Genomic DNA, 25738 nt, shown 5'->3' on the forward strand with positions numbered 1-25738 from the left:
ATACCAACATGTACATACATATATACAAAGGCAGAGTGAGAGTGAAAAAAGTTTGGGTCATTTTTTCTAAGAATTAAAAAGATTGGTCAATTTTGATAGCATTATAGTGTAATTTTCTTTGAAAATACAAAGACTCCAGTGTTTCAGTTTTTTATCTCAAAAAAAAAAAGAAAAAGAAAAAGAAAAAAGAGAAAAGATTACTGTATTAGCAAATGTGATAACAAGTCCTTTTGTTAAAATATAAAAATATCATATTTAGAGCCCGTTTGGATTGACTTATAAGTTGCTTATAAGCTGTTTTTAGTTTTTTTTGAGTGTTTGACTGGTCAGCTTAAAGTCATTTTGTGCTTAAAATAATTTCAAAAAAATAATTGGGTCCGTTTGACTTAGCTTATCTAAAGCAGTTTATAAACGGCTTATAACAAAATAAAAATAAAAATTGGGCTACTTCAACTTATTTTTTTTTAACTTATAAGCTGCAAACAATTTATAAGCTGCTTAAAATAAACTCATCCAAACAAGCTCTTAATAAACTTAAAAAGAAAGTGCATTATATAAATTGAGATAAAAAGAATAGTGAAATAATTTATTAATACATTTGCGTAGTTAGAAGTTTGGCACCAGCTACTCGAAAGAATGCTCATTGCTCGGTATGAGATGTTGATCTAAATGAACTCTTGAGATGAATTTAATATTCTAACTTGATGGATTAAAAACATAATACACTCACTTATAACAATGGATTTGAATTTAACGTAAACATACAAAAATTTAAAATAAAATAAAATAAATCTACTGAACATGTTTGTTTGAGCTGACAAATATCTATACTGGTTAAAACTTAAAACACAAAATTAGAGTAGCCGGGGCAAGGATAAGGGAAACAGCCCCAACATCTCCTCTCTTGAGTTTTAGGTGGCAAAAATGGCAGTGACAGCGGCAAACAGCTGGTTCTCTGTGCTCACCTCCAGCGGCGGCACTTGTCTTACATCTCACCGTTTCTTTTCTACATCCCTTAGACGACCATCTTCTTTCTTCATTCATAAAGCTGCCGCCTCTCAAAATCAAAACCATGACAAAAATCTTCTCAAGAAATCATCCTCTCATTCCCCTTCACAGGTAAATTTAACAATAATTTTTTTATTTGTATTTGAATCAAATGGGCTTGAATAGAATGTAGTTGAATGGATGCCTGCTTCATTGATTGACACTGTACTGTTTTACTTGCTCTATTTATGCATTTTCTTAGTTTTTTGTTCTTCCTTTCCTTCTTGGCCCAAGATTGCAGTTTTTTTTTTTTTTTAAATAAAAATAAAAAATTGTGTTTGCCCTTCTTTTAAATAAAAGCTTGGTCTTGAATTGTTAAGTTATTTTCTTTGATGAGGTATAACCAATTTCATTGAAGTGGGAAAATCTTAAAAAAGGAGAGAGCCTACACAACAATATGGTTCTCTACAAAGTGCGCCCAATCTTCTGGACATACAAGAACCTCATTGGTGCACCAAAAAGAAACTAGAAACAAAAGGCTAATCCTTATATGTACAAAGTCAGTTTCAGCTCCATTAACCACTCTCCTATTCCTCTCCTTCCAAGGGATCCATATCTGTGCAAGAGGAGTGACATCTGATGCTATCGTCTTCTCTTATGATATTATTTGAGCTTTCAATCTGCTTTTGGGTTTATATTGTAATTGAGTTCTCCTTTATTGGTTGCTTTGTCAAGAATTTCTCTATCCTTCACTCTTGTATTAAGATGTAGTCTAACTAATTAGAAAACATTCATAGTGGGTGCGGGGAAATTACACGCACAAATATGTGTATATGCGTATTATACATAACACATATATGTAAACGTTGCGAAAGAGAGAGACTTTGGTAAATTTCCTATCAAAAAAAAGGGAGGGACTTTAGTATTGAGTCTTTCTTTATTATATTTCCTGAAACTAGATAAGAAATGATAAATGGAGATAAGGTTACATGAATTTTGCAGTGTCGAAAAATGTATTCTGCACATTTTTTCTTGTATTGCTATGTCTTTTAGCTGTTGGTAATTGCTAGAAAGGAAAAAAAAAAAAGATTAAAGAATCTCTCATTCTCTTGCATACTTTGAATTATCAAAAAGCGATAAGGAATGTAACTGAAAATGGAATTAAGATAAGTTGAAGGCATAACTTTTATTGTTTACTGGTTGTTACTTGATGAGAAAGATTGAAAGAAGTATTTTGTCAAGGAGACTACTTTTTCTTTTTCTTGTTTTGGTCCTTATTTGAAATTTATTATTTCTTGATGTTTGATTCAATTTGAATCACTGTTATCTCCACTAGGTGTTCTCATTGGAGCTAGTCATATTACTTTGTTCCAATTTAATGAAAAGGTATTTCCTTGTTGTTTTTGAGTAAAACTTTTATTAAACAAGCAAAGCCATGAATTCAGAAAGAAGCTGGTAAACAGAAGTTTCCACGGAGATCAAAAAATGAAGGGCCTTTTGCAAATGCAGATGGAAGGAGCAGTACAAATAAAACAGGACGATCTCCGACGACAGCAACTAAATCATTTGGTTTGCAGAGAAAAGGGAAGGGAGTTCCGATAGACTCAAAGGAGCAGCAGGTAAGAAAGTCAACTTCTTCTCTCCACTTTTTTTCTGTTTTAATGACGATGATGTTCGGGCCAGCTTGTGTGCACCTCTTGCTCGACTATTACATCAGGTACTTGTTACTTCCCACTAGCAGAAGTCCCAAGTAATCACCTTCTGTTTTTTTTTTCCTTTGAAACCTCATGGTTCTTTCATTGACCACTCGGCCACACCTTTGGATGCCTCCATCTTGTCTAGGTGATTGGCTTCTTTGTTGTTCTTGTGAAATATACAGAACAAGGTTAAATGGGTGTTAGTCAGACGACTCTCTGTGTGTGTGTAGGGGGGGGGGGGGGGGGGAAGGCCTTGCACTTTTTCACATTTTTTTAATCCCGTAATAGTTTTTATCACATGATGCCATAATGTGCACATGTTAAGTTTGCATAAATGGGTGTTATGCCAAGGTGGATCTCTAACTTTAAACATACCCCTGCACCATCCGCTCTTTTCTTGCAGTAGGTGCCTTTATATATATCTGAATAAGTTTTCGCTTGCATATATTGTATACATGTATATGTGCCCGGTGTGTCTGTGTATATTTGTTCAAGTTGAAGAGAATGTCCTGCTGCCAAATACTCCATCTCTTCCACGTCTTAAACTTTTTTCTTTTGGCCTTCTTTTCAATATTATTTTGCTGCACTTTGGGACAGAAACAATGTTCTTGAGATTCTTTTTTCTCTAAAATAAGATATTGGGATATTCTCTTGGACAGGATGTAACTGAAACTCTGATACTTCTGTCTTCTTCCTAAATATACTTTTTATCCTTCCATTCCCCTATCTATTTTTTTTTCCTACTTGGTTGAACTCAAAAATATATTAATTTAGTGCTGTCAAGTTCTTTAAGTTTATTATGGTCCAAAAGATGTTGCTTTAAATTGTTCTACATCACTGCATCTAAGTTGTCTTCCTTTTCCAGGTAGATACCAGTAGCATCCAAGATGCAGCTTTTCTTAATGCTGTTGTGAAGGTGAATATGTGTTAATACGTGGCAATGTTCTAATAATGCCAATCTGTTTGGGTGCCTCATCTTCCAATCTCAAGGTGAAGGTGTAGATCATTTGGATCATGAAATTTTAGTAAAAGGGGATCTCTGGAAACTATCAACTTCAGTACTCATCTTATCCTTAGCTTGCTTAGAAACGGAAATTTGTGAAATAACCTAGTGTATATCTAAAGTTTAAATTAACAGTTGCGCCGCTAGGCATGTATGAAGTATGTTGTTCCTTGCCCCACAGAAGTTATTCTCTAATTTGGTTCTTCCAGTTGGAAGATAGTAAAAGACATATTTGAAATATCCTTATCAAAAAGATATAGTTGAAATATACTTATGCAGCACTTAGAATGGTGTACACCTCCGTAGATAGTCTATCTTACTCAGTTTCTTCTTTAGCCTCAGTAGGTCGGTCAACAATATGATTACTTTCAACATACCTGGAAGTGCACTTGTGAATGTCTTTTATATTGATTGCATGATAATTTTAATTCTGTTTACTAATTTTCCCCTTTTCCATTTTGTTTGTGTCAAGGTTTACTGTACACATACTGCTCCAGATTATTCCCTTCCTTGGCAGAAACAAAGACAATTTACAAGTACTGGAAGGCATGCTCCTTCTTCTTTCTCCCTACTTAGAAAATTGTGGAGAACAGCAATTTTGCTATGAAGAGTAGTTCTGCAATGTGTTTATTTTCTGATATTGTCTACTATATCTGGTAGGCTGATCTATGTATAGCCTACAAGTCTGACGTTAGTTTGATTTATACAGTGCTTTCATGATTGGTGATGGGAAGCTCTTGACGAATGCGCATTGTGTTGAGCATGATACACAGGTACCTCTGATGTTGTAATCATCCCTTAGAAATTCTTACAACTATTTATACCTGTTTCTGCCTATCTCTTCGTTTCTTCGTCAAAAGAAAGAAAGTACGAGGTTTTGGAAATGTGCTTGCGGGATATTTGTAATGGTGTCTTCTTAGTTTCTGCCTATCCCTCCTCTTAATTAAATAAAAGAATCTCTAAACAAAAAAAAAAACATTGTCATGTTAACCGATTATCAGGACAAGTATATCAGTTTAATTTCAGTTTATTTTGTGAACCCTCAGGTGTGGGTATACAAATTTGGTCTTTCTCTCCCAGCGTGAACAATGTATCTTAGTCATCTAAAACTTGGTCCATCCGACCAAAGCTGGACTTCCACAGTGGCCCGAGAAAACATGCATTACTACATTTACGAAAAAAGTATCTTTATTTTGTATTTTCTAAAAATGGTGGAGGAGGTCAGATTTTTTTCTTTTTCTTTTATTTCATAAACGATTTAATAGCTTGGAACAAATATAGAGAAAAGGTAAATTTGAACTTTTCCATCCACACTTATAGGATTGGACTTCACGTCCAACTATTGAAATCTTTTGCACTTTGCCATCCTGACCACTTTACCGATCAAACCGTAGTTGGAAGGGAGACTAAGGGTTGGTGCCCACTTCTTTCCAAATTATTGTGACAGGGCTTTATGACTTCTCCGATAGGAAACTAGAAACAGAAAGGTAAGTGAGGCTCCTTTACCCTCATTTTTATTAGTTCTAATTACTAGAAAAAAGTGGATGGCAAGGCGGAGGCTACAAACTTTGGACGGCATTCTGTAAATAATAAGAAAAAAAGGATAGAAAATGCATCTTTTCCCTCAAAGAAACTTAATTTTGATTATCTAGCTCAGGTCCGATCCAACCCTACCCATAAAAAATTGATCCCGGGAAGTCCATTTTAACTAATTCAAGTCCATTTTATTCACTAATCAATCCATCGTGTTTTTGGGATAATCTCTATCCCCATATTACCACCCGTACTTTTATGACACGCTCGTCTCAAGTATATGCATAGTGGCTAACTTTTTAATCGGTATTCACTATTGTTGAACCCCCGCTATTTAGGTGATCTTCTATCACCCAATGAGTTAATTATATTGTTCTACTCCATCTGCCTATCAAATGTGGCTTTTAGCTTAATTAATATTCTTGGTGGCAGGTCAAAGTGAAGAAAAGGGGAGATGACACAAAATATGTTGCTAAGGTATGCTTTTCATGATAAGTTTCAAATGCCTACATCACTTAGAAATCATTCTAGTATTATAAATAGTAGTTTTAAGGGCGAAAGTTGGGTGAGGTAGGTTGACAAGATAGACCAACCCTGCCTAATTATGTGGTGCTTAATCATTATCATGTATGACATGTAGGTTCTAGCTAGAGGGGTAGAGTGTGACATAGCTTTGCTATCCGTGGAAAGCAAGGACTTCTGGAAGGGAGCTGAGCCACTTAGTTTAGGACGGTTGCCTCATTTGCAGGTACTTCTCATTTGTCAATTCCATAAAAAAAAAAAAAAAAAAAAAAAAAAAAAAAAAAAAAAAAAAAACTGTCCTATGGGCAACTTTATGTATGTTTTCCCTGAAGATGTGCTTTCTCATTTTCATGTTGGTCTAAACTTGTCAAAGAAAATGGAATAAGCCACCAAAAAACCCTGCACAAGTGTTCATACTGAAGAAAGTTCTAATTGATGCCTGCTTGCTATATTAGTCAATTGCACTTGATCTTGGATAAATTAAGTTTGTAGATGCCCTATCCTTGAGTCGAGATTTGTCTCTGATATGTATGATTATGTGAATTCTATATTTGTGAGGCAGCTTCACATTTGATAGTAAGCTTTAACAGTTGATAGAAAATGCTTAGTTATTTCTTGGGCGGGATTATACCTTAAAAGAAAGAATAGTACAATTTTTTCTCAGGGAAAATATTTATTATAAAAACCTTGAAGAAATTTGGGGAAGAACCAATTATGGACTCATAATCACTATAACATATTCTTGTTGCCTCTTTGTTTGTCATTTGATTTTTGCAGAACCTCTGTAACTATACATCTTCTTGATGCTCTTTTAATGAAATACATTACTTCATCAAAAAAGAACCTTTGTTACTACTTATTTTGTGTTGCTGGCGTAATTTCTATTTTCCGTGGTATAATCAATCTTGACATATTAGAAAACGCTTACCTCTTGCCGAATCTGATGCAACACATATAGCTTACTTATTAAGCTGGTCCTCTTTCTTTTGCAGGATGCTGTAACTGTGGTTGGCTATCCACTTGGAGGAGATACAATATCTGTGACTAAGGGGGTGGTGTCGAGAATTGAGGTTTGTTTACCTTCACTTCTCAGTTAAGGTAGTAGTAGACTAGTAATCTATTCTTGAGCTGACGGTGACTGACCTGTGGATGTTTTTACGTACCTTAAGAATTTAGTTCGTCACTCTGTAACCAATGGGGGTCATTTGTCTTTTCCTGGGTACACTATAACCTGCTGTGCTCTTTACTGATGAATGGTATTAAATCTTAAAGAAATGAATGCTAGAATTTAGATTAATAAATGGATAATGTTAGGAAAAGAAACTTGTGTAGATAATGCACGATAGTCACAGCATTTGCCAATGCACTGTGTACAAGTAATATAAGTATAACGTCTAATTTTGTAAATTCTATTGCCAAAAACAGGAACCTGTGCTTAAAGGTGGTTTATCAACTATTAGTCAGGTTTCATGATCCTAAATGAAAATAACCATTGCATAACCTAGTCAAGGGGCGTAGTGATCTTCCATCAGTGACCTGCAATTAAGCATGTAGATTCACCTTAAAGAAATGTGAGGTACTTTTATAGAGATCATTGTTCTTTGTTATTATTATTGTTTTCCTTTGTTTTGTAATTTTTTTACGCTTTTATACCCTTATTATTCCCACTTTTAAGGTTGTTATAGTTAAGAGTATTCAAGCATATAGTTGTTCCCTTAAATTACAGTCAGTTCTATAGGTTGGAGAAGAGTTGATTATTACAATTGAGACAATCTTCCCTTTGCTACTAGTGATAGATACAGCCTGATTTTTGTTCTCATAGATATATTGATTACAAGTGCTAACTTATACATTGGTCTTTATCAATAGGTTACATCATATGCTCATGGATCATCTGAGTTGCTGGGCATTCAAATAGATGCAGCAATAAATCCTGGTAATGGACGTTGAAATAAGACCGCTTCTTCTTATAATCAGCCTGTATAAATTTACTCTATTGAATTTGTTTTAGAACTTATCCACGTGTACATACACGGATCAATAGTTGTATTTTTTTTCTTGCTTTACTGTAATTGCTGCTACTAATGGAAAGGATTTTAGGTAATAGTGGCGGTCCTGCATTCAATGATGATGGAGACTGCATTGGAGTGGCATTTCAGGTAGTTGCTTGTCAGATTTGGATAATGGTTATTCATGTGACCAGATTCTTGCTTCTTTGGGCTTGCCACTTTAATTTAGATAGAGTTCTCTCCTTTAGGGAACTTTTGTAACAACAGGATGCAACTATTTATTTCAAGTTTGAAATGGTTATTTAGTCACATAATTCTAGTAGTTATATTACCACTGCCGTTATTCTCATCTGTTTAAAAGGCATTTTGAAGCCAGCTTAAGAGCTCGCCCCAAGGCAAACCATAACACTATCGCTTGGGGCAACTCGGGGTGGTAATATCCTTTTGACTATGTGCTGCATCAATAGTTCTTCAAATTACTTTTTGTATTTTTCATTTTTATTATGCTTGATCTATTTACGGAATGAGTTCAGTCACTCCTCAGGGTATAAAATGTTTTCTAGTGCATTAAAAACCATGATGATTAGCACACTGTTCCTCCACTATGTTTGACAAAGTTATGATCTTCTTCAAGAATCTCATGCCTTAATATTTGTTTTTTCTTACTATATGAGTTGTTTTCATATTGGTATTGCTTAAACAACAACTCCTTTAGGTTTACAGATCAGATGATGCTGAAAATATTGGTTATGTAATCCCTACTACAGTTGTGTCTCATTTTTTGGAAGACTACGAGAGGAGTGGGAAGTATCGTGGTGAGTCTTTCTCCTTTTGTGAAAGTATCTGTTCGTTCAGGTCACCTAAATGGCTAGGGCTTCGCAAACAGTCTCTTTCGTTTTCAATTATGCATTTGTTAACCGAGAATATTTGTTTTCTTGAATTAGATTATGACAACTGATTGATCTCTGAGATTAGCTTCATTTCGCTCTGGTATGTGATATACTACTTCTAACTATATCAAATTTTCAGGGTTTCCCTGCCTTGGGGTGTTGTTGCAAAAATTGGAGAATCCGGCGCTACGTGCCTGCTTAAAAGTGCCATCTAACGAGGTCCGTTTATGGACCTATACAGAATGAAAGTCTGTCTGCTCTTCAGGGTGATAGTATTTCTCTGTATAGTTCCCCACCCCACCCCCTTTATTTTTCCTATTTGTGTGGGTAATTGGTGAACTCATTGATCAACAAAAATTTGGGCGGCTGATCACAGAAATAATGGTATTGCTTATTCGAAGATACTTCACACGGGTTGGGTGCACATTATCCTATTGAGAAATGTACTGTAAGCTGATCCCATCCCACACTGAACAGCTGCACCCCTAATTCATGAATCCTTTTCAGACTGGAATCCTAATTCATTAGCTTAAAAAAGCTTATGATTTTTTTGCTGGAGCTCTGTCATCTGATAAATTGCAATACTTTGAATAGGCTGAAGCCAACTTAATTCTGAATTTGGTCTCAACTGAACCCCAGAAGAAACAAATTCACAAAATTCATTCATTGAGGTATATACCCAGTCTTTGACCTCCAGAAAGAAGCTTGGGTGGAAATTCCTTCATCGCAAGACTTTACAAAAGCTTAAGCTATACATCTTGCTGACTGGGAGTCATTTTCCATTCTTTCTTAAACTGCATTTTCCTGATGACCCTAGATTACTTTGTTTCTAGTGAATTTTACTGAACAGTGATGAACCAAGTACAAATCAGAGGGTTATATGAAGATTTCCATTCTGTCTCGCGGTAGAAGCCCTTGACCACTCTATTAAAGCTAGGAGAAGGGGTACAGCAGCTACAGCCTACAGGCACTTTGGGTGAAAGAGAGAGAGGATGATCTGGTGTGGTTCTATAAAGAGATGGGGGTGCTGTGACTAGAGTTCAGCAAATGTCAGAACTGAATCTTTGGTTTTGGTCATATATACAAGGGAAAAGTGGGCATTGAGTAAAATAACTTTTATTTAGTTATGGGTACCTATTATAAGTTAGAAAACATAGGAACACATTAGGAGAAACAACAACAAACCCAGTGTAATCCCACAAATGGGCTCTGGGGAGGGTACTGTGTACGCAGACCTTACCCCTACCTTGTGAATAGAGAGGTTGTTTCCGAAACACCCTCAGCTCAAGGAAATCAATTCAAAGCAGTTTTGAAAAAAGAAAATACAGAAGTCAAGAAGCGTGTGAAGGCATCCTTAGGCTTAGGCATGTGAAGTTGAATTTATTTGGGGCATAGATTTGAGCTGAGTAAAGCTAACTCTTCTTGATAATGAATCACCAGTGGTGAACTTTTTAATAGTTAGCTGATTTTTATTTCAAGAGGAATTCATCCTGAATGAAGCAGCATTTACAATATCATCAGTGTTCTGTTCTCTAAATTAGATGTCATGGAAGTAAGTTATACCACCAGTCAACCAAGTGCACCTATCGCTCTAGCTTTTTCTTAATACTCCCTCTTTTTCAATTTATGTGATCCTATTTCCTTATTAGTCTGTGCCAAAAAGAATGACCTCTTTCTACAATTGGAAACAATTTACCTTTATGAAATGATTTATAGCCACACAAACCATATGTGCCTCATTTAACACCACAAGTTTAAAAGTCTTCTCTTTCTTAAACTCCGTGCCCAGTCAAATGGGTTCACATAAATTGAAACGGAGGGAGTACTACTTTATGCCTCGCCAGGAAAAAAAAAATAGTCCTACATGAAAGCAAACCTATTTGTGTGGAAAATTTACTACTTGTATAGTGCTTCTATACGCCCTCTTTTAAGTATGAATACAGCTGGTTTTTGGTTTTATAGGGTGTACTTGTCCGGAAAGTTGAGCCCACTTCTGACGTCAGTAATGTCTTGAAAGAGGTATTTTTACTCTTTATTTCAGTAGGCTATTTCTGATTTTACTTTACACATGGATTTTCTTGCACCATTGTCAGCAGTTGGTTGCTCCGTTCTGGTAATGACAGTTAATCTAGTCCAGAGAGCCTCAGCTTAATGGTATTTTGATCAAGTTCAAAGTTCTCGAAATATGTAACCCATAAACTGCAACCTCCAAATGGAAGGACCATAAGAAGAAGATACCATTTGACCGTGTAGTGACAAACAGTGATTAGCTGAGATTCGGCTGAGAGAATTCAAAATTATAAACATAGAGCTATTAATACTCGGGGGTGCGGATCCAGGTATGGATACGGGTGCGGAGATTCGGCGAAGAAAATTCAAAATTATAAAATAGAGCTATAAATACCCCAACTTCTTCTTTCAAGCTCTCTTGGTTCTTCCCCTCAAAAGATAAAAAGAAAGCCATTCAAGGCCTTCCACCTCCTCACAGATCGCTGCCACTGTCTTCCAGAAGTCAAAACTCAGAACACAACCCCTTGAATTCTTATTTCTCTCTGTTTGGTATGAAAGATGAAGCAGCGAATATGAGACAAAAGGACTATAATATTGAAGTTATGCCATTTCCCATGTCTTAACTATGTTTATCTTTCATTTTGAGAAATCAAAATCTCAATTTCCCCCCAGAATTGTCCATGGACTCTGGTCAAACCGTCAAAGCATCCAAACTTGGTTGATTGAATCCGAAACGTATCCGCACCCACACCGTGTCAAGAGGGGTGCGGCAGCAAAAATGAAGAGTCCCGCGCAACTTAGGCGTGTTTGCTTAATATAGTTATGTTGACTTCCTACTTCCCTTGTAGCCGGTAACTTTTCTTTGAAACCAATATCCACTAAGGACGTGCCCCAAAATAGAGCATAATGAATATGGAAGATTTATGTCGCTGAGTTCAACTAGTTTGGGATTTAGGTTTTATTGATTGATTGAGTATGGACTAGGGACTCAAGTTATACATTTTACATTCTTTTCATGTATTGCTATTTTTACAACATTGATTAACATGCACCATAGATGTTCATGACATGGATATTCTGTCGGTATCTAGTATTCATGTTGCCAGAACATAGAGAAACTGTCCTATGACTAAATTATTGAACAGGAAAAGAGGACTATACCAGAATCTTATGACCATGTTTAGTTAGTCCGACCTATTACTACATTAGTACAACTATTTCTTTGATTTTTTTCCATTCTTATGTTGTTAAGTTGGAAGAGGAGCCTTGGAGCAACGGTAAAGTTGTCTCCATGTGACCTATAGGTCACGGGTTCGAGCTATGGAAGCAGCTACTAGTGCTTGCATTAGGGTAGGTTGTCTACATCACACCCATTGGGGTGCGGCCCTTCCCCGAACCCTGCTAACGCGGGATGCTTTGTGCACCGGGCTTCCCTTATGTTGTTAAGTTACTAAAGAAATTTCTTTGGATCATTGTTTCATATGCATGTTATTTTGGTAATATCACTAAGTCAAATAACATTTGGTACATTTTTCCAGGGCGACGTGATTGTTAGCTTTGATGGTGTTCATGTTGGGTGTGAAGGAACGGTTCCGTTTCGATCAAGTGAACGTATAGCTTTTCGCTATCTCATTAGTCAAAAGTAAAGTTCGATTACTTGCTAAGAAGTTAATTTGGCATTTTAAAGGCGCTAGTATGTTTGGCAAACATTTTTCTTTATTACACACTACATTTGACAAACACTATGCACTTAATGTTCCGTTTGAATGGCAAAACTTTGAGACTGTTAGTTGATGTAACGATTACCAATTTTCAAGACAGCACTTCCCCATTTGTCTTTTCCACATAAGTTTCTGCTTCAATTAAATTTGCCAAAGCTAGCAGGGAATGCTTATCATTTTGTATACTGTGAGGGTTGAATAGTCTTTTTTGTTTTTTCTCCTGGTGGATCCATTTCCTTGATGACCGTGAAATGGATATCAGTTAATGCTAATAATTCACTGAATCCTTAATGTCAAACTCCAATCAATCCCCATCTTCCATGTCGATAAGTATGCTCTTGCTACTCTATAGTTTACGAAATTGTTGTTTTCTTTTCAGATTCACTGGTGATTCAGTTGAGCTTGGCATTATAAGAGCGGGAGAATTTATGAAAGTTCAAGCAGTTCTGAAGCCGCGTGTCCATTTGGTATAAAATAAATGTTACCTGACCTCAGTTTTTATGTTGACACCATCACTTGAATATCAGTTTAATTGATAGAGATCTGTTTGCTCTCATCTGAAGGTTCCTTATCACATAGAAGGTGGTCAGCCTTCATACTTAATAGTTGCAGGCTTGGTGTTTACACCGCTATCCGATCCACTAATAGAGTAAGATTTGCCAGAATTCCTCATATTGTTATATGGAGTAGCTATTTGCTAGTTTTCAAGTACATATTAGTATAAGAGTTCTCTCTCTGATAACAAAACATTCATATTTTATTTGGCAGGGAAGAAGAGGATAGCATTGGGGTGAGTCTTGTCAATGATTAGAACCTTTTATTTTGGTTTTGTTTTGATAAGTCAATGATTAGAAATGCTTTCTTGTCTTGATTGTTTGCTTTTAATTTTTTTAGCTAAAACTATTAACCAAGGCTCGATACTCTTCGGCCAAGTTCGAAGGGCAGCAGATTGTTGTACTTTCCCAGGTATGTATGGATTAACTATTGGCCTTTGTAAATGATTCTCGGATATAGTGACTGAAAGATCTATCCCTTCTCTTGTTCATTACTGGACATGAAAGTAGGACATACCCATCCCTGGGCCATGGTGGGAGGAACAGGAACGGGGGACATTAACCTAAGGGTGATCACAGAGGTGGCAGAATGGTTAAATTGGGTTTTAGCCTGCCCATTTATCACCCTTGGGGTTCTAGTCTACCTTATCACTTGCTTACACATTTTTTGCCTCTGAATGATGCGGAAGAGTTAATTTACGTAAAAAAAAAATCTATTTTCAACGGTTTATTTTGCTTGTAGGTCTTGGCGAATGAAGTAAATATCGGGTATGAGGATATGAGCAATGAGCAGGCAAGTTATTTATATTCACTTTGATGTTGTAATTCTACCAGTTAAATGGTAAACAATAATTGGTGTGAACATCAAACTTCAAATTTTTGTCACATATGCTTTTTCAATGAAGTGGATTCATATGCCGACCCCAACTAGCTTGGAATTGAAGCATAGTTGTTGCATGCTTCTTCTATGAAGTCTCAATTTTTAGTTTACTGGCAGGTCTTGAAGTTGAATGGCACCCGAATTAAAAACATTCACCATTTGGCTCATCTAGTGGATTGTAAGTGTTTATAGTTTGAGTTGTCTTTCTCTTGAAGTGGGGCAGTTACAGAATTGTCTATTTGTGCAGCTTGCAAGGGAAAATATTTAGTATTTGAATTTGAAGACAATATTTTGGTCGTTCTGGAAAGGGAGGAAGCCCAGTCAGCCTCAGCTAGTATTCTTAAAGACTACGGCATTCCAGCTGAAAGATCATCAGATCTTCAGGGACCATATGTTGATTCCATAGAACAAGGCGAAGCAACCAATCAACAAACATTTGGTGATAGTCCAGTTTCTAATTCGGAATTTGGCTATGAAGGGCTTCTTTGGGGTTGATCGCATACCTTGATTCTCACTTGAAGCCAGCCATTTTTTCTAAGTTTTTCATGCCTAAAATTGTTATTCTGGCAGCAAAAGATCTATTATCACATTTGTGAAGTTGACAGGGGGAAAGAAGTCGGATAACCAAGCAAAATCTGCATGGTGACTCTACACAACAGTGCTTACTTGGCTGCCTCCTCAGTCTGTAACAAGATAGGCCAGCAAAGTGGATAACATTTATGTAGCAAATAATACGATTGATGGATAAAGAAAAAGATAAGGTCCAGTTGAAATCGTTATGCTGGTGGCTATTGCCTTTAGGTGTAATGGAAGTGCATGGCCCTGCACATTAAGTATGCAGCATTTTTAAGCTTTATATTTACAGGTGTAGGATGTAATTATTGATTTTTAGGAAATTTTGAGAGTTGATGTGATTTGAAGTTTTTGTAGCCATTTACATAATTGAAAGGAGTTTCCATTTCTATTTACTTTTCTTTCAGTTTAAGCTCCCCGGCCTCTCCCCACAAAACAGTATGCTTTGGCCTGAAACGTATTAAAGGTTAGGTTAGGAGCATTTGCAGCAGTAACAAGTTTTGTTATGAACGTAATGTCTCTATAGTTTGTATTTTATAAAAGATAGAAAAGTATATTAGATGGTGTATTGATTCATTTTTCTTAACCCTATGTGGGTCACATCACAATCCATTGAGCTCAAAATGTCAATGGACTGTTCTGGCAGCAAACTGTAGAATGGCCCTACCATACATAAGATTCCAAATTCTTAAACGTGCTTACTTATAGACTTCAAAGTACACACAGATATACCAAGCATTCTAGTGGTTGAAAAAAAGGAGATCTGGAAGTGAAGTATCCTAGCTTTCCAAAATTTGTTGGGATAAATTTAACAATATTCGGTTTATAACTCTACGAGCATAAGCCAGCAAAACAGAATCAAGTAGGTATATATGCAAAAATCACGTTTACTGTTAGCAATCACCTGCAGAAAAAATGGTTCTCTGTTTAAATATCACCTTACCTTGTCAGTGGGTATAAATTAAACCAAGTCAGTGATTCTTTTAGTGAAGATAAGTCTGTGACACCAGTACACAATAAAGCCCATTATAATGAGGTGTTCCTCTTTTTCATTGCATTTAATTCAAGTGTAGACAAATGGGGAAGGTGACAGCTTTAGGTAAAAGGATTCAAATACCTATCATTTGATATGATTAGATATTAGACTGAAGAACAGTTTTCACTTCTAGAACAGCAAAACCCCTATAAGGTGTAGAGTCCTAACTAATCAACTATCAAGGATGGAAAAAAGTCATCCAAATAGATGGAGATGGTGGAGTTGAGTGGAGTTGCCAGACGCAATTTTAAAAATGGTTTGTCAGACACAGAAAATTCCATAGACTATGAATGGCAACAAAAAATGCCACTGAAGAAAAGGACAAACAAGCTCCTATTCATCCTCATGTGATTTCACAACAATTACCATTCATCAATCTTGTCCCAATTCCAATACATTCCAAGCTGTCTTCTTAACATCATTCCCTTAATGCATTAGTCTTGATAATCCACCCTTCAATCTTAATACAAACAATCTGTCATTCCTTCCACCAAAGATAATACCTTTATTATTTCTTTGCCAAGAGTTGGCAAAAGGGTGTCCATTCATTTCATCCATTAATGGCTTCCACTTCCAAAAAGCCATTCTTGATTCCACTCATGATTTTCTTGATTTGCCAAACTTTTTCTTCTTCTCCAGCTACCATCCCAGCTTCAACTATTTCAGCTGCACCTGCATTACTGCCAAATCCACCATTATCTTCACCTCCATTTCCTGCTCTATCTCCAGATATTACTCCTTTATTTCCTTCACCTGGTGGCTCAGAACTTGCTCCTAGTGATTCTTCACTGCCTACTATACCTTCAAGTCTCAGCCCTCCAAATCCAGATGCTATGGTTGCTCCTGGACCTTTCATGCCATTTCAGCCTTCTGGCTCATTCCCAATTTACTCTGCAATTCCTCTAGCATCATGTTTTAGTGCAATTCTGGTCTTTGCTGTGTAATGGCTGCTGCATTGTTGGTACAAATTGGATTCTGGTTTAATTTATTGGTTTATAAAATTTGACACCTCTTTTGTCTATCATGTACTACAGATTTTGTTCATATTATTTTTGCTTATCAGAGTATATCATCATTAAGTTAATTGAGATGTATTACCATTCTTGTATCAAATATAAGAAGGAAATAAAACAATGACTCTCCACTTTGTCTGAAAAATTCAAGCTTTTGCATTCTATGTTTGAGGGGTTATAAATTCAGCTGTCAAAAGAATATTCAAAATGAAACTGATCACATACACTATCATACGTGACCGTTTCCCCATACTAGAAAGAATATCAAGAATAAAGTTTGAGGTATAGTACTACCCTAGCAAATGAATTAGTAGTATAATCTTTGAGTATGTCATTCTAGTATACTAGCTAAATTACTAGTGCTTAGTTGTTTTTAGTATTTAGGAGATCTGCTGAAGAGCCTCTTCAAAAAACCCTTCTTTGATGTCTTGAGCTCAATGAAGTTTTCCTTTTCTAGAGAGGCCTTAGTAACACTCATCCTCAGCCTGCTGTTTTCCTCCCTCACCAAATCCAAAGCTATACAAAGTTGTCTGATTGCCTCTCTTTTCTCTTCATCTTTCTGCATTATAAACTCTTGTTGGACTCGGCTCACTTCCTTCAGTAGCTCAATTTCTTCGTTCAACTTTAGTACTTCATCAGTTTTAAGGCTAAGGCAACCTGATGCTTCCATTTTCGCCTTCTCTACTTGGATTTGGATTTCCTCTTCGTCGTTATCAGGATCCTCGGTCTCTGATGATAGATCAGAAGACTCAGACTCGGGGTCAAAGGATTCTGAATAGCTATCGTAGGATTTCTCCATAGAGTTCATGATCAATTTCTCCTCTGAATATTTTGTCAAAGGCAATGGAGACTGCCATGGTGCCAAAATGTGCATCCTGGACGCACATTTGATTTGATCATATCCCTCAGCTAACAACCGATGAGCACGATAAATTTCCTCAACCATGTTGACTAGCTCTGGTCGTTTCTTGAAATACATCTCTGCTCTTTGAGCAAAGGTATCTGCATCTTCCTCAATTATCCTGAGCATTGCTTCTGTCTTCTCATCTAGTTCTGCAACAATATTGTACAATTTATAATAGGTGAATGCAGAAATCCAGAAACTAGCATGCTAGAAGAAAGTTTTGGCATAATACTAAGGCATAAGCATTCTTGAAAATTACTACTAATGAATAATTTTCAAATTCCATGATAAGGTAAAGTAGAGACTAAAAGCGACAAGGTTAGGCAAAAAGGACTTTAAATAGGTCCACCTTATAATTAGGCAATCAGTTCTTCATCACAGATTTAATTGGACCACAATGATGGTGCTTTAGTTGATCAAAATCAGTACTTTGCTCTTCCTAGTTGACAATAATAAAAAAAAAAAGGTCCAATTTTTCATAGTTCACTACCTTTTAACGAGCATTGAATCATCAAAGAAGCACGCAGAACATGTGAAACGAAGAAAATTCAACAAAAACATAAAATTTGAAATTGGTCACCTTACAGAACAAGTTCATCAACATTTGAGTTATAGTTTGTAAATAGAGAAGAGTAGTTTCTCACCAGCTATAGTTGATAGAAGCCATGGCGAGCAATTTTGGGTGCTATTCTTGTCACTGTTAGACCACCACCGGTATGACGATAGCTTATCTCTTGCCACTCTCATTTTCTTTTAAACAGTCTGACTAAAAATACACACACAAAAAGATAGATCACGAGCTCAAATTTTAGCTGGATGATACCCGATAGAGTAGCATGAGCATAGAGATTTAATGAAAAAAAAAATTATTCAGAATCTCATAAATTTTTGAATGTGCTTCAGTTCTCCTCTCTATTTTTCTACTGCTTGAAAATAAGTAGCAACCGTTTTATTTATAATAGTACGAAACCTACTTTGACTAGAAATTGACAAAATTATTCCTACATGAATTTGACTACAAATCCTGTTTAGATATGAATTAAATACCAAATATCAAATTCTAAACTATTTGGTTCCCTATCAGTCTGAATTATTTTCAACACAGACGGATATAAAGTGCAGCAACAAGGCAGGTTCAGAAAATATAAGTGAATGCTTCAGATTCATGAAACTCACCTTAAAATTAATAATCTTTCACAGTCGAAAAAGGTTCAATAATACGGAAGAAGCTAAGTCCAAGCCTTGATTGTTTGCACTTTGTTTTGTGTAGTGAAAGGAACTAAGGTGTTACTGATTTTATTTATAATTGGACTAGGAGTTTAATCCCGCTCCAGTTCAGGAAAAGTGGACCCTTATATGTTGCTTTCTACTTGGATACAGGGAGCGTGTTCGACTGATTTAGAAAATACTATGAAGCAACGGTCCAAAAATGTAATCCAATTTCCTATTGGTCTATTATCGCCCGAAAGTGTTTTCCATATATGTTCCGGAAAGTAAATAAAGGAAAGAAAATTTGTCCAATATGAATTCTAACTTTAATGGCAATGTCATGCCTTATTGACAGCAGGCGGCGATGGTTGAGTTGGATGTTCGAAGTCCCATTAAATACGATAAGACAAGCTTAGTAGGGGAAAAAAATGGTCAACAACCTAATCGGTCTTTATAGCAAGTTAGAAATTCTAAACATTTTTATATATTTCTTAAAGGTAGAAACTCAGAAGATATTCATTCTCCGTTTAATTTCAGATTACGTGTTTCACTAGTATAAAATTGATGAAATCTACAATAATAAAGTAAAGGCCGAACATAAGAATTCAGACTTCTAAACTTTGACTATAAATTCAGATAGAGAAGCTTTAAATTTTTGAAGTGAAATTTATGTATTTAAAAATTACGTAAAAAGTATTATAAATTACAATAATTAACAGCTTAAAATATTTAAAATGCATAGAAAGAAATTTTGATCAAAGACAATTTGATGTACTCTCGAAATTTCAACTGTGTCACATAAATTGGGACGGATGAAATATTATATACGTAGGGCTATTGTTTTAACGGACTATTATTTAAATTAATTTTCTGTAGGGCCTGTTTGGATAGCCACCTACATAATTAGAATTGAGTGTAGTTGAATGTAATTACACAGTTTAAAGATTTATAGAGTGGTAAATTTTTTTATGGCTTAATGCATATGCAACCCCCTAAATTTGTCTTTTTTTTTCCATTTTGGCACCTCAGCCAAGTGTTGTTCCTATCGAACCCCTGAACTTAACCTCAAGTATGTCTATCCAACACAATCTAACTTATAACATATATGGTAAGTTTCATTTTCTTTAGCTTTGCGCGTGAATGTCAATCGCATCGTACGTGAAAAATTCAAATAATTAAAACATCGCACCTATTTTAATTATACACATCAGATAGGAAGAAGTGTGCTACTGTGTTATACAAGTGAAGAAGCACCACTTAAACCAATCAGATAACAAAACCGAAAAATAAGAAATCAAAATTGGAAACTAAAACTGGAAAATAAGCAATCAAAATTGGAAACTAAAACTGGATATAAGAAACCAAAACTGGAAAATAAGAAGCCAAAAATAATAAGCAACACCAGATCCTATTATGTTATTCCAGAATCCTAAAAAAACTTCAAAATCAATCTCAAAAGGCTAGTCTTCAACTCCTCGTTGACCAAATTGCTTGATTCTTGAAAAAAAGTCGTTATACACATATTTTAATGATGTGTATAATTAAAATGTGTGGAGAGTTTTAATTGGTTGAATTTTCCACATAGGACGCGATTGACATTCACGCGCAAGGCTAAAGAAAATAAAACTCATCATATATGTTATGTAAATTGAATTGTGTTTGATTGACATACTTAAAATCTAAATTTAAGAATTTAATGGGAACTAACACTTAATTAAAGTGTCAAAATAAAAAATAAAAAGGACAAATTTAAGGCTGCCTATGCGTTTCGCCATTTTTTATTTAAAAGTTGTATCCTTGTGGACATGTCCACCACCGACAGCTAAATTTAACCCTGATTAATGTTGACTCAGATGTGAAGCTCCTAACCCCGGTTAGCTTAACTATTCATTTCCAACATCATATTCATGACACAATAAATCCTCAACTTGTCTGCACATGTCTCCCACTCTTCCACAGTGCTTCGTCATAATTGTTGATTCAGATCTGAAGCTCCACACATAACACAAGTGTAGTTGGAAGCTAAGCTACTCAGGCATTGTAATTCCAACTTTGACCTCCTTTTCCGTACGGCAATGGCCCACTCATTCCCAGAACAAGTGTTGAAGCACTTGTTTTCCTTCTTAGCCTCAGACAAGGAACGGAACAGTGTATCCTTAGTGTGTAAATCATGGTACGAGATCGAAAGGCGGTGTAGGAAGAGTGTGTTCATCGGGAACTGCTACTCTGTCAGCCCTGAGATTATGATCAAACGGTTCCCTGAAGTCAGATCTGTAACCCTGAAAGGGAAGCCACATTTTGCAGACTTTAATCTTGTTCCTGAGGGTTGGGGTGCCTATGTTGAACCTTGGATTATTGCAATGTCTAGGTCTTATCCTTTGCTTGAAGAGATTAGACTTAAGAGAATGGTTGTCAGTGATGAGTCTTTGGAGTTGATTTCTACTTCCTTTGACAATTTTAAAGTGTTGGTCTTGTTGTCTTGTGAAGGCTTTACTACTGATGGACTTGCTGCCATTGCCGCTAACTGCAGGTCAGATTACTGTTTTTTTAGTTGTTACCCGGAGAAGAAAGTTTTAATCTTTGTGTTTCTGGTAGCTCGTATTAGTTGTTGTATTGACTTCAAATCTGAACCTTTTTCTGTTAATGCCGTAACGTGTTGCTCTTGATATTTGTGTTTGTTACAATTGTTTATTGTTTGGTTTCTCTGACTACTTTCTGATAATTAACCTTTACCAAACAAGAAAATACAAAGCTCAGTTTTTTTTTTTTTTTAAAGTTACTACTTGGTTATATACTGGGTATGTTGTTGTTACTACTTGGTTAGATTCTGGAAACGGGAGAATATACTTAGAGGAATTATTATTTTTTATTTTGTCTAAGACGACTTGCGTTATTTACACTTTTCTTAAATTTATTATTTTGCTACGTAATGAGTCATAGTTAAATTTTGCTTGCTCTGTGGGTAATATGGATCTGACTTTCTCTACTACGAAGTTAAATATCTTTTGTTTGTTTCGTTAGAATTGTTAGGTTCTATGCTTGTGGCGTTGCGTGCCTGGGGTTTAGTTGAGCAGAGAACCAAAAGGTCTTTCATTTGCTCTTGTCATATTTCCTTTTTGTATCGTAGTAACCAGCAGATTTGGGGAAGCTTTATTATAGAATTGAAAGCTAGTTGATTCTTCAATAATGAGCAAGTAGTTTTCACGGGGTGTGCAACAACTAATACAAAGTAAAAGCAAGTCCATCCATTTGTTTTTTTTTCAACATTTCCAGTCTTAAAAAAAAAAAAAACTACTTGCTCAATAATGTGGGTTCTTTTCTGGTCACGTTGATTAAGTATGCAGTTCAGACTTAGAGAAAATATCCTCTTTTAGTTAGCTTCTTTCACTATTTACTTAACTCTTAAAACCTGTTTGATGGAATTGTAACGAAGTTTATATCTGGTGCTTTGGTGGGAGGCATTGTGTTATATCCGGGGTGGGGGCTTGTAATAAAGTTTGTCTGTGGTGCTTATACTTCAAAAAAAAAAAAAAAGGGGGGGGGGGGGGGGGGGGGGAGAGTGGACATGACTGTGGTTCAGTGTTAACATGCTTAATTGGCGAATTTATGAAATGGGGATCGATTAAGTTCCATTACTGGAAATATACTTGTTCCAAAAGTTTAATTCTCCTATGTCTATTGACTTTAAGATTTTATTCTATTCCCCTTCCCTGAAATTGTTATTCGGATTCTTTGGACAGATTTTCTCATGCAACTTACATTATGCTGCAGGAATCTGAGAGAACTAGACTTGGGAGAAAGTGAAGTGGAGGACCTAAGTAGCGATTGGCTCAGTCATTTTCCTGATAGTTGTACTTCACTGGTGTCACTCAACATTTCTTGTTTGGGTCCTGAGATCAGCTTCTCAGATCTGGAGCGTCTGATTGCTCACTCTCCTAATTTGAAGACACTTCGGCTCAGTCAAGCTGTGCCCCTTGAGAAGCTTCCAGACCTACTGTGCCACGCTTCCCAATTGGTTGAATTTGGTACAGGTGCCTACTCTTCTGAGGTACGGTCTGATATTTTCTCAAACTTGGAAGAAGCTTTTTCAGGCTGCAAGAGACTTGAAGGCTTGTCTGGATTTTGGGATGTCGAAGCAGCTTACCTTCCAGCTATATATCCAGTTTGCTCCAGACTCACCTCACTGAATTTAAGCTATGCTACTATTCAAAGCCCTGATCTTGACAAGCTAATAAGTCAGTGTCACAATTTGCAGAGATTGTGGGTAAGTTCTAGATTGCTTTTTAACTTTTGTACTTGCCCTGTGTTCTCAGTCACAACATTCTAATAAGCTATGAGCATGATATTAGCCTTGAAGGCAAGAGATTCTTACAGAAGCGCACAAAATCCTATCTGTTAATTGTCTTGTGAATTCTGTTTAAAAGTTTCAAGGCTCCAAATTGTTGCAACTCATAAAGTTGCCTAAAGCAATTCACCTTTTTTAAAAGTTGAATTTATGCTAAACTATACCCTTACAAAACTTACTAGTACTCCTACACTGTTGTTCCATTTTAATGTCATTCTCAACTCTATCTCTGACTGGGTCTTTGATTTCAGGCCCTTTCTTATACGCAATGGCCATATGACATATTTATCAATCTGAATTAATTGCTTATATGTTCAAGACTTTTTTATCTGTTCTCTTTTCCTGGGCTTTAGAAGTATTACCTGCCAAAGTGGTTCTTCGATCCTTCTTGCTACAAGCTTGGTATCGTTGATTAGTGTTTAAGACACTTAAATTTGAATGGATGTGACTGCAGGTACTAGACTACATTGAAGATACTGGTCTCCAGGCGCTTGCTGCTTCCTGTAAGAACCTTGAAGAACTTAGGGTGTTTCCTTCTGATCCCTTTCTTCCAGAACCAAATGTTATCCTGACAGAGCAGGGCCTTGTAGCTGTCTCAGAAGGCTGCCCTAAGCTCCAAACAGTTTTATACTTCTGCCGCCAAATGACAAATGCCGCTTTGGTTACTATTGCTAGAAACCGACCTAACATGATCCGTTTTCGCTTGTGTGTTATTGAACCGCGAGCTCCTGATTACTTGACTCTTGAACCACTTGATGCTGGTTTTGGGGCAATAGTGGAACAATGCAAAGAGTTGCGGCGACTCTCTCTTTCTGGCCTCCTTACTGACCGTGTTTTTGAGTACATTGGGACCCATGCTAAGAAGTTAGAGATGCTTTCCATCGCTTTTGCTGGAGATAGTGATATGGGCCTCCACCATGTGCTCTCTGGTTGTGAGAGCCTCAGAAAACTAGAGATCAGAGACTGCCCCTTTGGCGACGAGGCTCTTTTGGCTAATGCTGCAAAGCTGGAGACAATGAGATCCCTTTGGATGTCTTCTTGTTCAGTAAGTTTTGGAGCCTGTAAGCTGCTAGCTCAGAAGCTGCCTAAGCTTAATGTTGAAGTTATAGATGAGATGGGTCCTCCAGACATGCGGCCAGAAAGCAGCCCTGTTGATAAACTTTACATATACCGAACAGTGGCTGGACCAAGGTTTGACATGCCTGGTTTTGTTTGGACATTGAATGAAGATGCCAAACATTAGCAATGGAAATTCACATTAGCTTCTGCAAGGGTGATGGGCAAGCATTCACCTTTATGTTATTATTACTCCCTGTTTGTTTAATCAGTCATTATGTAGAGCAGTGCTGGTTGAGGTGTGACATGGCAGCCAAATATTGTTTGGTTCAAGAGCTCACATGCCATCCACTTTTACCTCTTGGCTGAGCTAATTTACAGCATTAACTTGTAAGTTGTTTAAACTCTTTCGGAGTCGTTTAATTTGGAACAAGGGTACTCGGGATTATAATCCAAGTACCAACGACCACTCTACATTTTGCTATGTATCATTGGGAATAAGAGTTGCTAGTATTCTGTTTTAGGGGATGGGGTGCGTGTTTAACCATGTACGTGCTAGCGATTTGAAGACTTGTGCGTTGTATGCAGCTAATTCCATATCTTTTATGTTGGGCAAAAGTCATAGGTAGCCCCCTAAACTTTGTCACATTTTTTTCTGGGTATTTTCCTCTGGGGTACCTAAATCGAGAGTTGTACCTATTGGGCACCTAAATCAGTTCAAATTCAATCCCATTTGGTATTTTTTTCACAATAATCAGCAAAATTACGAGTATTACTCTCCATGACGTGACAATTTTGTCAAATGAAAACGTGACACGTGGAAGTGAGGTTCATCATAATAATTAAAAAAATAAATTATACAACCTCACCCCCCAAATTTTCATCTCCTTCGTCCCCTCCCCCCCCCCCCCCCACCCCACCCCACCAACCCAACTGCAAAATTGTTAACTTATGCCACCACCTCCGTCCGACTACCGCCAACCACCAAAAAAAAAACACCCATTACTTTCCTCCACCCCTCATTGCCCATTGTTTCTCCACCACCACCTCCATCTTTATCTTCCTCTTTTCACAAAAATAAAACCACCATTTTTTCTCCACCATTAAACCACCTCGTTACTACCTCCGTCACACCACTGACGTTCACACCACTATATCACCACCCCATCGCACCTTCGTCTCCTCCACAAAATAGACCCCTCAACCACCCAATCACCTCACCGCCCTGCTTTTCCGTCCAAACACCACCTTTAAATACCCCACAAAACCCAAAACGAACCCCCTCTGGAAAAATAAAAATCTAAAGCCAATTTATTTCTTTTCTTTTTTAGATGATTCTGTTTTTTTTTTTTTTTTTTTTTGAAATCTGATTTTTTAAATTTTGAATATAATTTTTTTGGTAGAAGAGAGGGAGGGAGAGAGAAAGGCAGTGGTGTGACAAAGGTGGCGGTATTAGATCTCCATTTTTTCCGGCTACAAGTTGAAGAAAAAAATGGGCGGAGGAAGACGAGGAGGAAGAATGGCTGATAGAGAGATAAAGATGGAAAAGAGATTGAGGAGAATGAGATGGAGAAGATAAAGAGGAAGATTGGTAGAATGAGATGGAGAAGATGAGCAGGAAACGTACAGATTTTTTTTTTTTAAGTTAATTTTTTTAATTATTTATATTATAGATATTTAGGTATATAAGTTGGAAAAAAAATATTTTGGACTGGTTTCACGCGCTTCAAGAGATTGGAGAACACTTTTTTTGCCATGTCAACAAAAAGTATTCAATAGGTATGCTTTTTGAACAC

General features: G+C 36.6%; 4 protein-coding genes across 6 annotated transcripts; 3 read left to right on the top strand and 1 right to left on the bottom strand.

Annotated features, from left to right (window-relative positions):
* Positions 1-829: 829 nt before the first annotated feature.
* Positions 830-14774, top strand: LOC132608350 (protease Do-like 2, chloroplastic). 3 transcript variants are annotated; one of them, XM_060322386.1, is made up of 21 exons: positions 832-1119; positions 2433-2606; positions 3550-3600; positions 4160-4233; positions 4397-4460; positions 5653-5697; positions 5861-5968; positions 6735-6812; positions 7612-7678; positions 7843-7901; positions 8467-8566; positions 8781-8860; positions 10604-10660; positions 12190-12293; positions 12752-12839; positions 12936-13021; positions 13141-13162; positions 13267-13338; positions 13669-13719; positions 13924-13984; positions 14054-14774. In XM_060322386.1, exons 1-21 carry the CDS (start codon positions 925-927, stop codon positions 14299-14301), a joined length of 1884 nt encoding a protein of 627 aa, XP_060178369.1. In that variant the 5' UTR covers positions 832-924; the 3' UTR covers positions 14302-14774. The 3 variants fall into 3 exon arrangements, with proteins under 3 accessions (XP_060178373.1, XP_060178378.1, XP_060178369.1); XM_060322390.1 differs by lacking the exon at positions 10604-10660 and having other exon boundaries at positions 830-1119; XM_060322395.1 differs by lacking the exon at positions 5861-5968 and having other exon boundaries at positions 831-1119.
* A 736-nt stretch (positions 14775-15510) lies between these two features.
* On the top strand, positions 15511-16573 carry LOC132608389 (classical arabinogalactan protein 26-like). Its single transcript, XM_060322412.1, has one exon. It carries the CDS (start codon positions 15976-15978, stop codon positions 16357-16359), a length of 384 nt encoding a protein of 127 aa, XP_060178395.1. The 5' UTR covers positions 15511-15975; the 3' UTR covers positions 16360-16573.
* Positions 16574-16722: 149 nt separating this feature from the next.
* LOC132608379 (protein NETWORKED 3A-like) lies at positions 16723-18802 on the bottom strand. Its single transcript, XM_060322408.1, has 3 exons — positions 18509-18802; positions 17977-18098; positions 16723-17481 (listed from the first exon to the last, which is right to left on the bottom strand). The coding sequence occupies exons 2-3, from the start codon at positions 18077-18079 to the stop codon at positions 16802-16804; spliced, it is 783 nt and encodes a 260-aa protein (XP_060178391.1). The 5' UTR covers positions 18080-18098; positions 18509-18802; the 3' UTR covers positions 16723-16801.
* Positions 18803-20362: 1560 nt separating this feature from the next.
* LOC132608403 (protein TRANSPORT INHIBITOR RESPONSE 1-like) lies at positions 20363-24548 on the top strand. The gene is made up of 3 exons (XM_060322413.1): positions 20363-21071; positions 22313-22805; positions 23341-24548. The coding sequence occupies exons 1-3, from the start codon at positions 20617-20619 to the stop codon at positions 24127-24129; spliced, it is 1737 nt and encodes a 578-aa protein (XP_060178396.1). The 5' UTR covers positions 20363-20616; the 3' UTR covers positions 24130-24548.
* The last annotated feature ends 1190 nt before the right edge of the window (positions 24549-25738 follow it).

The sequence above is a fragment of the Lycium barbarum genome, chromosome 1 (assembly GCF_019175385.1).
Source record: "Lycium barbarum isolate Lr01 chromosome 1, ASM1917538v2, whole genome shotgun sequence".
Classification (NCBI taxonomy): domain Eukaryota; kingdom Viridiplantae; phylum Streptophyta; class Magnoliopsida; order Solanales; family Solanaceae; genus Lycium; species Lycium barbarum.